This window comes from Lichenostomus cassidix, chromosome 8 (genome assembly GCF_008360975.1).
Source record: "Lichenostomus cassidix isolate B80296 chromosome 8, HeHo_3.0, whole genome shotgun sequence".
Lineage (NCBI taxonomy): Eukaryota > Metazoa > Chordata > Aves > Passeriformes > Meliphagidae > Lichenostomus > Lichenostomus cassidix.
In genome coordinates, this window is record NC_139489.1 from 13660390 (window position 1) to 13676288 (window position 15899).

A 15899-nucleotide genomic window follows, 5' to 3' on the forward strand; every position below is an offset into this window, starting at 1 on the left:
GTCAGCCTCACCTCCATCCCCCGGATAACACTGGAGCAAATACTGCTGCCACACATTTCCTAAAACTTGAGGGACACAAAGGTGTCTGAGAACAGATGGTGCAATGTGGCTTTACCAAGGGCAAAGCTTTGATGGGAAGACTGGCTCAGCAGAGGAGGAAGAGCAGTGCTTGCTATTTACCTTGACTTTAGGGAGGCCTTCAGCAGGAACTCCCCCAGTGTCCTTACAGGCAAATGGGTGAAATAAGGATTGGAAAAATGAACAAGGTGGATGGATAATCAGCTGGGCTGTGCAGTGAAACAGGTGTTGATCAGCAGTGCTAAATCCACATAAAAAGGAGGCTGGTTGGTAATGGTGTTCCTCAGGGACCTATACAGGGCCCAAAACTCTTAATGTCCTTTTTAATGGCATTGTCAGCATGTTCAGATGTGATACCTTTTGTGGGCAGGAGTGTCAATATTTGGGAAGATAAAGCTGCTGTTCACAGGGGCCTTTGTTCTTTTTTACCATTGTTTGCTTTCTTAAACCTAGGACTTTTTACACAAAAGCATGGAGATTGTAAAGAAACTCTAAAAAGCAATAGCACTACAGAATGAAAACTAAAAAAATTCCTTTGGTCTCCTTATTTACCCATAGTAAACCAAACTCTTTTAGACAGTCTGCATTCCTCATTTGCTGGATGGTGAATTTGATGTACCTGGAATTTGGTATCTAGAATGATCTGAGCTTGCTGACATTAATTGTGAATCTAATTGAATATAGTTGTGGTTTGAATGCATGGTGCTAAATATTTGTAAAATGATCTTTGGATGTCTTACACTGGGCATTTTAAATATGTTTGATGAATTTTGTTTTGACAAACTAGTTTCATTTTCCCACCTGTATAATGGACATCCTGCCTTCTTTCCAATAAGCACCTTAATGTTGTTACACATCTCAGGTACTGTAAAGAAGAGCAACCCAGAAAAGCATATGAAAATAATCTTTTTTTTTAGGTTATAGGATGAGAACAGACATTGAGAGCATATGGTAAGATCTAAAGTTCACCCTGAAATAAATAATACCCAACATGCATGATACCCATTTTATCCATTAGAGAGATTGCCCTGGGTGACTGAAAACACTGAAATTAAAAGACAGTAAACAAGATCCACTAAGGAATGCAAGCCTGTGAGTCTCAAATGGATGATCCTGAAAATTACCCACGCAGTTCCTGCATAGGTACCTTGTAATTTTATGTTGCTCCCCTATGAAATGCACCCCTGGAGAAACAGCTTTGGGTATGCCTACATCTGGGAACAGTGTGGAAAGAACTAAGCAGTTTAGCATTTATTTTGTGCTTACACCTAGCTGGGTAAACACAACTTTGCTACAGCAGAGGCCCCAGATGGCTTGGAGTAATACATACCAAGCACCATGGGCTTAGGCTTTCTACAAAATACAATTACAGGCTTTCTCTCAGAAAGTGATGGTAAGGATGTCCATCTTTCATGGGATGGCGTATAGTGGTGGGCCCATGCCCAACTCTTTCCTCAGCTGAAGAGAGGTGGGCTCAAAGACAGATTGTCCTGCCACATGGAGCATCTCCCACCACTCTGACTATTCCACCCTGGTGAGACCACATTGTCCATTCTTCACTGTGCAAAAACTCCAACAGAGCACCAGGCCAGGAGTGTGGAAGGAATCGGACTCTTCAGCCCAGGGATGAGGGCACACACAGAGAAACTGAAGCTGGTTACAATCCATTCTCTATAACTTGTTTTCTGCTGTGTAACTTTTAAAATAAATTATAGGGAGAATACTGAGATTTGGCCAGGAGTCGAATCTTCCTTCCTTTCAGGGGGAGAGTGCCACAGCTGAGCTATTTGGTTCAGAATTTTCTGGATCTTATTCAACACACAGCAGTAGCTTCAACTGGAAGAATGAAGACAGTTCTCACCTCAGGAAAACCTGCAGGTTTGTGGTTTTACTGTTCTATTGACAGGTAAGATGGTAATCTCCAGAGGCTGGAAAATCCTGTGTTCTGTATCTTGCTTTAACTTTTCAACTACCAGTTAAGCAAAGCCACTATGACTAACTTCGCTTCACAGTCCATGCTGTTAGATACTCCCTGGGAACACCTACCAGAGAGAAGCTGCGGGGAGCATGAGGGGCCGGTAGGGATTCAGACACAATCAAAGCTGTACAACTGCTCTGCAGTCTCGAGGCTGAGGTGCTTACAGGCACAGCAAAACTAGACCTTTGGAGTATCACCTCATTATCTACACAGCACCGTGAAGGGAACGAGAACCAACTTTGAATGCAAGAATAAGAAGAGTGTGCTCGCCTTAGTTCAGGACTCTGCTGCTGTCAGTCAGCCCCCGGGCAGCTGCACAAGCACTCCTGCTGCAGCAGCCACACTGCCAGGCCCCAGCTCCTGCTCCTGTTCCCCCTCTTCACCACCACCAGAGTGTTCAGAGGGCCTAAGGATCCTGCTGAAGGTTTTGAGAGCCAGAAATGTGGACCTCAACAAACCTAACCCTTGATGGAACCTCGAGCCACCTCACTTTTTACCGTTTTGTTGTGACCTTGTGTTCCTTGTATTTTCCCTCTCCTCACCTGTTTTAGGTCCATGACAATACTGATTCCAGCTGTGTAATAAGGGGAATTTTGTCCTGCAGAAAAATCAGCCACCCCTCCCTTGTGCTCTGCTCTGCTAAGACACCAAGAATCCTTAGACCAGAGACATTGCAGAAACTGCACTCAGAATCTTGTGGTCTTCAAATTACTATTACCAATTGGTGGTTATCTGTTTCAACAACAACCACAAGGAATTCAGTCCCACTGACTGAGAGGGGAATTGCTTTGCCATGTTAACAAGGCAATGTAACTACAGTCAAAATTAATCCATTTAAAAACATATAAAACGGTTTTTTGGTTTATTTTTTCAAGTGAAAACCAGTGGAAGGAAGGAAGGAAGGAAGGAAGGAAGGAAGGAAGGAAGGAAGGAAGGAAGGAAGGAAGGAAGGAAGGAAGGAAGGAAGGAAGGAAGGAAGGAAAAGAAAGAAGGAAAACAAAGAAGGAAAACAAAGAAGGAAAAGAAGGAAAAGAAAGAAGGAAAAGAAGGAAAAGAAAGAAGGAAAAGAAGCAAGGAAGCCTGTAGGGCATAGCTCTCCCGACATAGAAAATGGTTGGTTTGTTTTTTTGTTTGTTTGTTCTTATGTGATAACCAGCATTTTGCTATTTTCCTGTTTTGTTTTTCTTAATTCTATTACCTGAAGTTCGAGAGGACATACTACTTGTCTTCAACATTCCTTATACTGAACAAAATGCCCCAGAAAATGCAGTGCTCCAAACCAAACCAACCACAAAAAAAAAAAAAAGAGATAAACAAGAAAACCCCACACCCTCAAAACAAAACACTTCTCTAATAAATTATTGAATCCAGAGGTACCTTACACTCTTTTCTCACCTTTTTCTGTATTTTCTAACTTAATTTCCTTTCCCCAGATGAATTTTTGTCCTTTCAACTTAATCACAAAATATTTTTTCAATTGTTTGAAGTGACAGAACAGAAAAAAATGAAACTGTGTTCTACTGATACAACTCAAAATTATGCTTCACTACTGAGCTGGGTCAATGGTAATTTACAGAAAGTTTTCATCCAAAATTTCTAAGTTCTGACATGGAATTAATGTCTTCATTCATCACTGTTCACTTACTTATGAAGGGTTGGGGGTGGGGCGAGGGAGGGGGATTGTTTTGTTGTTTTTTGTTTTTCAGTTGTTTTGTTTTTAACCAAGCAGCTTCTTCCAAAAGATGGTTTCTTGACAATGCTACTTATGTTGTAAAAAAAAGAGTATCCTGGTTAAAATGTTATTTGCACAGAACAGAGTCCATAGCTAAAACAAGAAAAAGACCTTGGAATTTCTATGAAAAAGCTAAAGTAATACTATGCATGCATTTATTAGTTGGGCTTCCTATTGAAGTTATAATTGTACCTTGTCAGTGATCTCTACCAAGTCCACAATGTATTTCTGGAGTCTTTGTCTTGTCCCTCCCCTGCCCTAGGAAGTTCTTGTATTATTGTGTATCATTATTTTGTTCCTGTAAGTCCTTGGAAGAAAGGTATTTGAATAATATTAGAAGGTTGTCATCCCTCTTGCTGAGAGGAAGAAAGATAATGTATTTTTTCCACATGTAAGCACTCAGTGATCCCAACAAAAACAGCATTACAAACTGGAACTACAAACAACACAGAATTCCATGTATGCTCTGCTAATAGCAGAGATGAAAATCTCTGCTAATAGCAGAGATGAAAATCTCTGCTAATGACTTCGAGAGATACCCTTGCAGTCTCTGACATCTGCATCAGCTAGAGAGATAAAGTTACAGCAAGTCCTTGGTTAACATATTCTCAACAAAATCCTTCAAACCTCAATTACCATGGAAACTACTTATCCTTAAGGCAGTAAGGACAGTTGAAATATTTTCTCTTGACAAAAATGGGAATGAGGCCAGAAATATATGGGATTGTGCATAATGAGGCCTTTGATCTTTCATTTACATCTGTATTAAGCAGAAGTAATCTCAGTGAAGCAAGTTGAGTTGCAGAACAAAATTTTTTTGTAGGACAGAACAAGGTTTAGGATGTCATCTAGTTCTGGTTATTTCTAGATATTTTTCCATAATTTTCTTATGTTCATGTTATCAGATTTCTTTTTCCTTTTTCTAGTAAGAAAAACACAGTAAGGACAAATACTATTTGTAGACATCAAGCTTTGAAAAAATGCTTGGGACAAATGGAACTAATCAGTCCCATTGAGGCTCAGAATTTCGCAGTCTGAGATTAAAAATGCCTTTAATTTAGACCAGGTCCCCCACAATCCCTGAGTACTCAATTTCTATAGAACACAGTGTAGTGTTTGTTGTGCAGAAACATTTAAACAGCTCTAAGCATGAAAATCAGCTCAGGAACAGAGAACCTCATTTCTGGTTTTATGTAAACTGAATCTCTAATTTCCTGTAGGAGTTCTTGTTTCGTTGTAACATCAAGTTTTAACAGACTTTAATGGAATAAAAATAACTTTTGGGAACATTACCATCAAAACCCATATGGTTCCTAATAAGCAGACGCTCCCTGCTACTGCGAGCAGAAGTCTGAATGTGAAAACGTGCACATGGGCACTGCTGAGCCATGTTACCTGCATTAATGTAAACCCATCCATGTGTCATGTTTGCTCAAAGCTTCCCACCCTGACAGCTAATCCGGATTATGAATTACACTGAAGCAATAATCCGTATGAAATACACTGATTTTATCTCCAGGCTCGCTGTCTGCTGAGCAATGAGCTCGGGCACGTTGTGGGTCAGGAGAGGTGATTGTGCCCTGCGCTGGAGCGGGCTCACCTTGAGTGTTGTGTGAGTTTTGGGCACCACAGTGTAAGAAAAACATGAAACTATCACTCTCTACCGTGTCCAAAGGAGGGCAACAAAGGTGCTGAAGGGCCATGAGGAGAAGCTGTGTGAGGAGCAGCTGAGGGCTCTGGGTCTGTTCAGCCTGGAGGAGACTGAGGGGAGACCTCATTGCAGTTACAGCTTCCTCGTGAGGGGAAGAAGAAGGGGAGGTACTGAACTCTGCTATGTGGTGACAGTGACATGACCCGAGGGAATGGCCTGAAGTTGTGCCAGGGAAGCTTTAGGCTGGATATCAGGGAAAGGTTCTTCCCCCAGAGGGTGGTCGGGCACTGAACAGGCTCTGCAGGGCAGTGGTCACAGCACCACTGACAGGTTCAAGAAGCGTTTGGACAATGCTCTGAGGCTCTTGGGGGTGGTGCTGTGCAAGGCCAGGAGTTGGAGCGGACGGTGTTTGCCGGTCCCTTGCAACTCGGCACGTTCCGTGACTCTGTCAGCACCGTCCCTGCGCTCCGCACCTCCCTGACCGCACCGCCCTCAGCCGCCCGCCAGCCCCGGCCCTGCGCATGCGCGGCACCGCCCGGCGGGTCAGGGGCCAAGGGTGAGGGGCCAGCCCCGCCCCGCCCGCGGCAGCGGCCATGCCGGGGAACATGCCGGGGAACGGCAGCAAGGCCATGCCGGGGAACATGGCGGGGAACGGCAGCAAGGCCATGCCGGGGAACATGGCGGGGAACGGCAGCAAGGCCGTGGCGGCGGGTGGCAGCAAGGCCGTGGCGGCGGGTGGCAGCAAGGCCGTGGCGGGGGATGGCAGCGGCCCCGTGCCGGGTGAGGGTTCCGGCCCGCCCGCCCCGGAGCGCGTGCTCTTCCCGCCCACGTTCAGCGTGTCCGAGATCAAGAACAAGCAGCGGCGGCACTTCATGTTCCTTCGCTGGAAGCAGCAGCAGCGGAAGGTGGGGCGGGCTGTTGCCGGGGGGCGGGGGCGGGCCGGCTCTGGCGGGTCTGGCTAACGGAGCGCTGTCCCTCTCTCGCAGGAGAAGTTGGCCCTCAAGAAGAAGCGGAGGAAGGAGCGAGAGGCTCTCGGGGACAAGGTGAAGGCTCCGGCCGGAGGAGCCGGTGTGGCGGCCCCTGCCCCGCGGCGAACGGGGCCTGGCTCGCCAGGGCGAGGGTCTGCAGCTCTGCCCGAGCTGGGGCTGCTCATCTGCGTGAGCGAAAGGGCTTCTGCACAGACTGCAGAGAAGCGGAGCAGTGAATACAGTGAAAACACTGCAACAGGTTGCCCAGAGAGGTGATGGATGCCCCGTGCCTGGAAACAGTCAATGCTAGGTTGGAGTGGCTCAGAGCAACCTGATCTGGTGGAAAATGTCCCTGCCCACTGCACGGGGGTTGGACTAGATGGCCTTTAAAGGTCCCTTCCAGCCAAACAATTCTGTGATTGTACACTCTCTGTGCCCGCTGGCTGTGGGAGCCTTCAGACACTGTTGTCTAGCAGAGGTATCAAACAGCTGACTTTAGAAACATTGTTGCTCCGACGTTAAATGATGCTGTAAATGGGCAGGGTGAGCTTTTTCGTTTATGATAATGACATAAAAGCAGGCCACTCCTGAAAAGTTGTCTCTGAAGTGACTGCTATGGCATTTGTGTGATATTGTTAGGAACTGTACTCTAATAGTAATTTCTGTATAAATTTAAATAATCAGATCTGATCAAACCATGCCCAGACCAGTTATCTCCTGGATTCCAAGCCTAGTTGTGAACAGTTTTGCTTCCTTTCCTGAACTGATTGAAGATAGTCAATGTGACTTCCTGTATTGCAACAGTCTCACAAGTAACAGGGTAAACATTGAAGGCGATTAGTCATTAAATAGCGGCATCAAATAAGTAATACTTCCAATTCTGTATGGAAATATACACAATATTGTGGTAGTATGAGTGTGGTATTTGCAATGCATTTAATAATTACATGAATGTGTTATATTAATAAGCTTTATGTATTTTAGGCACCTCCAAAAGCCATACCAAAGACTATTGAAAATCAGCGAGTGTATGATGAAACCACTGTAGATCCCAATGATGAAGAGGTAACTGCTTTAATTTCTGCATATGCTATTAAGTTACCAATTTTTTTTTCTAAGAAGGGACATAAACTGACTGATGAAACTGAACATTTACCACTTTCCCATTAATCTGTTCATTAATTACTTTTTACACCATTGGCTTACTATGAAGTGATGTCATTCTTTCATTATCTGTATTAAATAATTGCCTTTTGCATTACTGATATTGAGTAAAAGTTGCCTATCTTCATCACATTAGATTCTTAAAAATGTAAAAACCTCATGCCATCGGATCACTAATTACAAAATAGATCTTGGGAATTGCAATTTAGGTCAGATTGAGTAATTGTTCTTCAACTACTTCATTCATGGTGGATTAACAAGACTTGTGTTCTTCCAGGTTGCTTTTGATGAAGCAACTGATGAATTTGCACCATACTTCAACAGACAGACAGTTCCCAAAATTCTTATTACAACATCAGACCGACCTCGTGGGGTACGTATATTTTACTTGGAAAGTTCTGAGCAACCAACTGGTTACAAGATACCAGGGTTTTCATACTATGATTGATACATTAAAACTGAAAATAATAGCATTCATGTGGATATTTTCTGTCATTTTACTTAGTGCCCAACAATATATGTGTATGTAACCTGTTGATTTCTCTAGCACTGTTTGTTTCCTGCGTAACAAAAAACAACCTAATGATTGAATTCAGCGCTGAATTCCCCACACTGCAATTTAACTCCCCTGTTTTGCAGAGAACTGTGAGATTCTGTGAGCAGCTGGCTACTGTTATACCTAACTCACATGTCTACTATCGAAGAGGACTGGCTTTGAAAAGAATCATTCCACAGTGTATTGCGAGGGACTTCACAGATTTAATTGTCATTAATGAAGATCGCAAAATACCTAGTATCCTTTTACGTATTTACCAGGGAAAGCAAACAATTCTGTAATGTGCATCAGAGATCTACTTCAGTCTCTTTTCTTCTCAGTGCAAATGATAGAGTTAAAAACTGCTGTGCCAACTTGAGTGTCTGATGGCTAATGGAACTTGAAATTATTAAAGAAAGTGTGTAGATATGTTGGTGCTTTTCTGTTGTAATACATGGATAAGCACCGTTATTATTTCAGTGAATTTAACTCATTGATAAATTAACAAGTTTTTCTGACCAGGAAGTCCCATTTTATTTTTCTGACTACATAATAAAGCAGTAGAGGATAACTCTTGTTAGCAATTGAAACAAAATATAATGGACATATTTGGGAAAGCTAGTTAACTAGTTGGGGAATGTATGTCTGAAAATATAACAAAACCTTGGGCATAGATTATGGATCTAAATCTCTAATGTAATACTGCATTTTGCATAGAATGTTCCTCTGTAAATTACATGTTGAATTTTACCAGCCTTTTTTTTTAACTTGGTGCACAGATGGTCTTGTTTTAAGTCATCTGCCTGATGGTCCAACTGCTCATTTTAGAATGAGTAGTGTGCGTTTGCGTAAAGAAATAAAGGTGAGACTAAAAAAATTTCAAAAATGGGTCATTTGTTGCTTAAATACATGATAAATACATCCAGTCTACTTCAACTGTCAGAACTGCATTTTGATATGATTCAGCTGATTTTGTACAGGTGTTTTTTTGGTAAGCTAATAGGAGGCTAAGGACTAGTGTATTCTACTTCACAAGCAGCATATTTCCATTTTCAGGCTTATTTGCTGAGTTTAACCGCCAAGTATTTTATTATCTAAGTCTGACAAGTACTTGTAAAATCATGTAATTAAACAGATGATAACCTACATCAATAGGAAATACCCCAAGTCTAGCATACACACAGTAGGAGATATAAAATCAGTAGTATAAAAGGCTTCAATAGAAGTAGTAAATCTTGAATAAGATCTAGTTCTTATTTCTATAGTCCTGTCACCTCTTCTGTAGTATTGCTTACCTAGCCCTTAGTAATTTGCAATAAAATGGGTTTTCTTCTTTGAAATAAGTATTCTTTAATCTATTTTTATTAAAGAAGAATCCCATATATCCTTAGTTAATATTAGTACAGAGGGAATACTCTTAGGATAGGTAGAGTGCATTATCTGCTGTAACAGGCTCTGCCAAGAGTAATAAAATGTGCAAGAGAAAATGCAAAATTATTTGTGCTTTTTCATTTAATTTATATTGTTGAACCAAAGATCCTTATGTTACCAGCTACTCCTTTACTTGTTTATGAATTTAGGTTGTGTTTGAAAAAATTATTAGGGCATGTTAGTGGCCCTGTCTTCCTCTTGCAAATACTTTTTTGGTAATACATTAAAATCTTTTTGCATTCTTACTACTTTTTCAGCGAAAAGGGAAGGAGCCCACAGAACACGTCCCCGAAGTGATCCTGAATAATTTCACAACGCGCCTCGGCCACTCCATTGGCCGCATGTTTGCTGCTCTCTTCCCACACGATCCTCAGTTCATTGGAAGACAAGTAGCTACATTTCACAACCAGAGAGACTACATCTTTTTCAGATTCCACAGGTGATGTTTTCCACAAAACTCATTTACAAGTGAAAGAGAATAATCTTGTAAATTAATTCCTAATTTTAATTCTTTTCTTCCCCAAGATATATCTTCAAGAGTGAAAAGAAAGTGGGAATTCAAGAACTGGGACCACGTTTCACATTAAAGCTGAGGTCACTTCAAAAAGGAACCTTTGATTCCAAATTTGGAGAATATGAGTGGATTCATAAGGTATGTCCTAGTAATGTTAATAGCCCTGCTTCAGAAGACTAAATCTGACATGAAATGTAACCAAAAATCTTGCCCTAGAAAAGCAGCTTAAATGCAGTTCTTAGTATGGAAGTGTTTAACTGAAGTATTCAGAGATATATTTTGAGAAATATGCAAAGCAGAAACATTCTGCTGTATAGCAAGTCAAAAATAGCAAGGATGATGAATGTCAATATACCATGACTACTTATTTGCAACTCTACCATAATTACATTTCACTGTCTACCTTGCTAAAAATGGTGTGGTCATCCTTGTCTGTATCCCGTTGCATGAACTTGTTGGTAAACAGCTTTTCTTTTAAATTTCAGCGTCGAGAAATGGACACAAGTAGAAGAAAATTCCACTTATAAGTGAAATCTGCCAATTGCTGGTCACCAGGAATACAGCAGCTGCTTTGGACTATGGATTATCTTGGACTCCTAACTAATGACAAAGATACTGAACAGTATCTGTCTGCAGAAAGGCAAACAGCAAACATTAAAACTTTCTACAGCAGCAGATCAAGTAGGATGTGCCTTTCTTCCTGTTTGTAGCCCACATGACAAGGACAGTGACTTTTTCCAGTTTAGCAGGAAAAACTATGGCCATGTTTGATCAACCTGTCATTTAGCTATCACTAAGGATTTGTCAAAAGTGTTGCAGAAACATTATGCTTCACAACATCAAAGACAGCAAATATGTTGTTTAAAAGAAATTTTCAAAATAAAGTATTTCTAGTTTTACAGTTTTGCTTTATTTTTTCCATTAACCCAGAAATCTTCAGTTAATCAGGTAAGAGATAAAAACATTTTAAAGTTATTTCTAACTTACAGTATGTTGTTCCCTGACATTATGGGGATAGTTTTCCAAAAAGGTTCTCCTATCCAGAGAATAGGGAGAAGGCAGTTTGCAATCCACGAAATCCATGGTATTTTATTTCATTAGCATCTTGCATAAAGGAGGCGTGTTGCTGAAGTTACAAATACAATATGCATAACTCCCAGCAGTATCTCTTCTGTAAATATCATATTGACAGGAGGTGCATATACCCAAAGCAGTTGAAAAGAAACAAATACAGGAAGGAATTCATAAAACCCCTTTTACAGGAAGTACATAAAGCTATAATCTAAAAATGCTGTTCAGTGACTGTATGAGGTCTCTGAGCAGGGTTTTTCCGATAAAAATTTTAAAAATGCTTCTTCAGCCTCACAGCAACACTCGAGTTGGTATTATCTGCATATAAACTACTGTTTTGCCTTAAGTTGGCACATTCACTGGCAGCTAAAAGGTCAAGTTTTCTTTGAGTTACTTTCTTTTCATGTACAGCTGTAAGTGCTTTTTCATATTTACCTAATGAATAAGAAGGCTCATAGAGTAAGTTATCTCCTAGGGTAGAATTACTCGTTACAATAAAGAATAATAACTGTCTTTATTTGATGTCTGTGATATGGGACAGCTGTATATCTGGATTATAAACAGTCCAAAATTTTTTTCTGTTCTATTTCTCTTATGCTTCTAACTGTGGTACTGCTGGAGCCTCATTGTTCTGTAGGACTGTTAACCTGAGGCAGACTTGCAGCAGCACAAATATTTACACTCCTCTCTCTGCTCTCCAGCTGCTACAGAGCGATGCGCTGACTGAGGTGCCACCATACCCAGAAGTTAATCAACTTCTTACAGTAATTTCAAGACCAGACTAAATCAAGACACTTTTATTTTTCGCTTGGCGTATAAAACTGATTCCCTTATGAAAAAGAAGAACGTAACTAGCATACAGTTCATTTGGAGAGGTAGATGGTAAGAAGTTTGACGACAGTAGCACTTTTAGAGTTAGATTTGGCACGTTAAAGCTAAGCTTTTGTACAGACTTCAAACCAGGCCACTCCTTGAGGCATGCTGTCCATACACACATCAGCAGGAAGGAAAAGATGCTAAAAGATCTGAAAAACAAAACCAAAATCCAGTTAGAAATGTATCACTGCTAAATGAAGCAACTCTTAAAAACACACATCTTCAGAGTATACCATGGACAACTGTTTAGGAAAAAATACCCTCTTTTTCCACAGCTGTTTTATAAAACATTAGTTTAAAAAGTAAACTTTTAATGAAGCCACCCCCAAAGACACAATAAGATAATCAAAGCTCTTACAAAAAACTGAAGCTCAGTGTCTCCTGAAAACCAAACTGCTAAGTGGAAGGATAGAAAAAGTTGTTCCCAGTCACTTTGTACTTGCCAAAACACCAGGTATCTATTCTGCCTTTGAAAAGGGAATTCGTTATATAACTAACAAATTAGAGTTCCTCTTCACCGAGGTGGTGCTGACTTTGCAAACATGAACGCTATTGGCTCATCAAGAAAACAAAGGAATTACAACTAAGAAACTGCCTCTTTTTCAGGAAGTCCTTGCAACAGATAGTGCAAAGTGAAGGAGTTTCACATACAGGTAGTGTAACTAAAAGAGAAATAAGAGTTCCATTCCATAAACTATAACTGAGGAAGAAAATATAGCGCCTTATATGCCCTGTGTATGCACCTGTGGTGTGAGACAAAGGAAACATTGTTTCCTGACATCCACACCCAAGAATCCAGGAATTACTCTACCTTGGCAAAAATTGATGGGGAATTGTATATGCCAATGATTAAGTACAGTGTATTTGGCTTTGTATAAGTTAGGAGTCTATAATGCTTACAGATGATCTGATCTCTTCCTTGGATTAGTGCTTATAGGTGAAACTACAGTCATGTAGCATCTAAATCAGTCTGACAGTGGTCACATTTCTATAAACCTGCCTAACAGCACAATTTAAATCTAGCAGATTACAGTTCTTTGGATGATAAATGTCAGCTACACAACCAGAATTTTCAAGGTTAAGACTCACTGTGAGATCTCTAAGGACTGTAAACTATGGTTAACTGTGCATCAGATGCTTTGAAATAACATCTGTGCTCTCATCTCCAACAGATCCAAGCCAAGGCACAACAGGAAAAGAGAACATGGTAAAATTATAATGCATTTACTGTGGTCAAAATAACCAAGTTGTTGTGACTCTCAGAGTTTTGGTGAAACTATTGTGGATCTAAAACTCACCTTTCTAAAGAGGTTAGCCTAAAATCTAATCACCAAAATGCCAGATGAGTGAGTAGTCTTCCTGGTGATAGCAGTAGTGCTAATGAACCTATGAAAGTTTTGGAATGAAAATCCAAATGAGTATTCCACTGTTTTTAGTTATTTAAACTGCTACCCCTGTAGTAGCTTACTTGAGTGGAGTATGGGCTTTTAAAAGTAAATAATTTTTAAAAAATATATACTTTTTACTTTTGGTGTAGAGGGCATCTCCCTCCCCACAGCAGACAGTGCTCTTCTTGGGGACCACCACCACTGATCTGGTTTTGGAACTGTTCTTTAAAAGCTAAAGAACTAAAGTTTGCTTTATCTGCCACAATCAGGATTCACCACATACACTGTCAGGCAATTAATTCTGTGTCAGAAAAGGGAAACAACACCCTTACAGAGAGGAAGATACAGCAGAATTACTGTACACATAGGTTAGTCCAAATAGCAGCTCAGTAGTAGGTGGCCCCACTACTTTGCTACAGAAACAGAAACTGGTGGAAGCTCTACAACAGCAAAGTGCTACTCATAATACTTATGGACAGCATGTGTCCAGTACAGAGTTGTAACCACAAAAGGGGAGAAAGGATCAAAAATGGGGATCTAGACTAACACCAGCTGCACAAATCAGATGTTTCTGAGTGCCTTTTATAAAGCCTGTCTCATTTAAATGACAAAAGAGTTTATGAACTGCAATTCAAGAACTTACCACTGAAAGATACTGAAGAAGTTCACATAATTACAAAAATGAACAAACTTTCTGGGGTCTGAATGGATTTGTACTTGATGACACTCCCGTAAGTAGGGGATCGTGTTGCGCATTCTGCAGGCAGAATTGCTTCAAGTCAGCTGCAGCTTGAGAAACCTAGTTATAATAAAAGCTGACATTAGAATTCACTGAACACTTTTTACTGAGGATGTAATTACATTGAGAAGTATAAAGAATACTAGTAAATGATTCTGCAATACAGCTTATGTAGATTTTATGCAATCATTTCATTGTAGTTTTTTTGTTTCTTAAAAACAAGAAGTTGTACAAGATAATAACTAATTTGGATGTTTTAATTTCCATGTTAAACTTCTAAGTATGAAGGGTGACACATAAGCAATATCTTGGAGATGGCTTTATTAAATATATAAAGGTCCTTATTCTAGCATAAACAATTCAAAAATACAGTCTATGGTTTAACATGTTCTACTCGACTGAACTGGCATTTTATCCTCCCTTGGCAAGCCATCTTTATGATGAGATAATGGGGTTCTGAGCACCCTTATATGGGGTTTTTGGCATGCTATACCTTCCTAAAAACTGAACAGTGAACAAGTCTTTGTCTTGCTTTTCTTTGCTGTAACTCTGAACTCGTAAAATAGAACGATCGAAGTTTCAAAAAGTTGCTTCTTCCACTGACACTTCGTATGTGCAGTTTGCCCGGAGTTTCTGTGCCGTGCCAGGCGCAGTCTCCCCCCGGCACGGCTCAAGTTGAATGCACTTTGTGTGCCTGGCAGCGACATCTCCATTTTGCCGTGCTGGGGCAGCGCAGCCTGTTGCGCGCCCCGCCAGGCCGCCTCTGCCCGCAGCCCGCCGGAAGGGCGCTCCGCACACCCAGGGCACGGGCGGGCTGCGCCCATGGCCCCGGGGGAGCGTTCGGCCGGGGAGAGGCCGCGGGGCCCGAGAGGCTGCGGGGAGCGAGAGGCCGAGCCGCGGGCAGGGGCGGCGGCGGAGCGGACGTGGCTGCGCTGCCGTTCCGGGCTCGCCTGGGCCGGGGAGCCCCGACGGAGCCCCGGGAGAAGCTCGGGCGCGGCCGACCAGCCGGGCCCGCGGGGCGGGGCGGGTCAGAGCCCGCGGCCCGGGGCGGTGAAATGGCGGCGCGTCCGCCCCGTCTTGTCCCGTCCTGTCCCGTCCCGTCCCGTCGCGGCTCCGCGCTCACCTTCACGCGGGTCACACTCGCCTCCAGGCGCAGCTGCTGCACCACCTTCTTCATGGCCGCCACGTTGGAGGAGCCCGACATGGCGGGGATGCTGGCGGGGCTGGCGGCTGGCTCGGCGCGGCACTCCCGGCACTTGAGCACAACTTCCCGGAGCGGCCACAACTCCGCGCACCGCGGCGCCTGCGCAGGCGTGGCGGGCGGGGCGCTCCGAGTGCCCGCGATGGAGCCGCCCGCGGGCACGGAGCCGCCCGCGGGCACGGAGCCGCCCGCGGGCACGGAGCCGCCCGCGCGTTCGTGATGTGCGCTCTGAGAGGGGTCTGCGTTAACACCCATGGGGCCAGTCTTGGTGATAATGTCCCGTGAGTTCCAAGCTTGAAAGTTATTTTGAGATGCAATGAACGAAGTTCCTAACTTTGCTCTTGCTAGGAGTTTGAGTGTTGACTATAGGCTGAGGATGAATTTACTAGTCGTTGTTCAGCGCAGAAAGTGCCCGGGAATGGCGGTGAAGCCCGGAGCATGGGGTGACATCAGGCTCTGCAAAGTGCAGCATCTTTTACGTCCTTAGGACCAAAGGCAGAGCCCCGCGCTGTGAGCCGCTGTGCTGTGGCAGGGAATCACCGGGGCGGTGATGGGGTGTGACACTCAGGTCAT

General features: G+C 42.6%; 2 protein-coding genes across 3 annotated transcripts; one reads left to right on the plus strand and one right to left on the minus strand.

The window, feature by feature from the left end:
- The first annotated feature begins 6032 nt into the window (after positions 1-6032).
- Positions 6033-10952, plus strand: RPF1 (ribosome production factor 1 homolog). Its single transcript, XM_085067316.1, has 9 exons — positions 6033-6344; positions 6426-6482; positions 7392-7472; positions 7849-7944; positions 8211-8364; positions 8886-8968; positions 9795-9976; positions 10063-10189; positions 10537-10952. The coding sequence occupies exons 1-9, from the start codon at positions 6033-6035 to the stop codon at positions 10576-10578; spliced, it is 1134 nt and encodes a 377-aa protein (XP_084923442.1). The 3' UTR covers positions 10579-10952.
- A 954-nt stretch (positions 10953-11906) lies between these two features.
- GNG5 (G protein subunit gamma 5) lies at positions 11907-15439 on the minus strand. 2 transcript variants are annotated; one of them, XR_014853740.1, is made up of 4 exons: positions 15249-15439; positions 14030-14185; positions 13297-13384; positions 11907-12147 (listed from the first exon to the last, which is right to left on the minus strand). XR_014853740.1 is itself a non-coding variant. In XM_085067959.1 (3 exons), the coding sequence occupies exons 1-2, from the start codon at positions 15327-15329 to the stop codon at positions 14060-14062; spliced, it is 207 nt and encodes a 68-aa protein (XP_084924085.1). In that variant the 5' UTR covers positions 15330-15435; the 3' UTR covers positions 11907-12147; positions 14030-14059. The 2 variants fall into 2 exon arrangements, 1 of the variants encoding a protein (XP_084924085.1); XM_085067959.1 differs by lacking the exon at positions 13297-13384 and having other exon boundaries at positions 15249-15435.
- Positions 15440-15899: the final 460 nt, after the last annotated feature.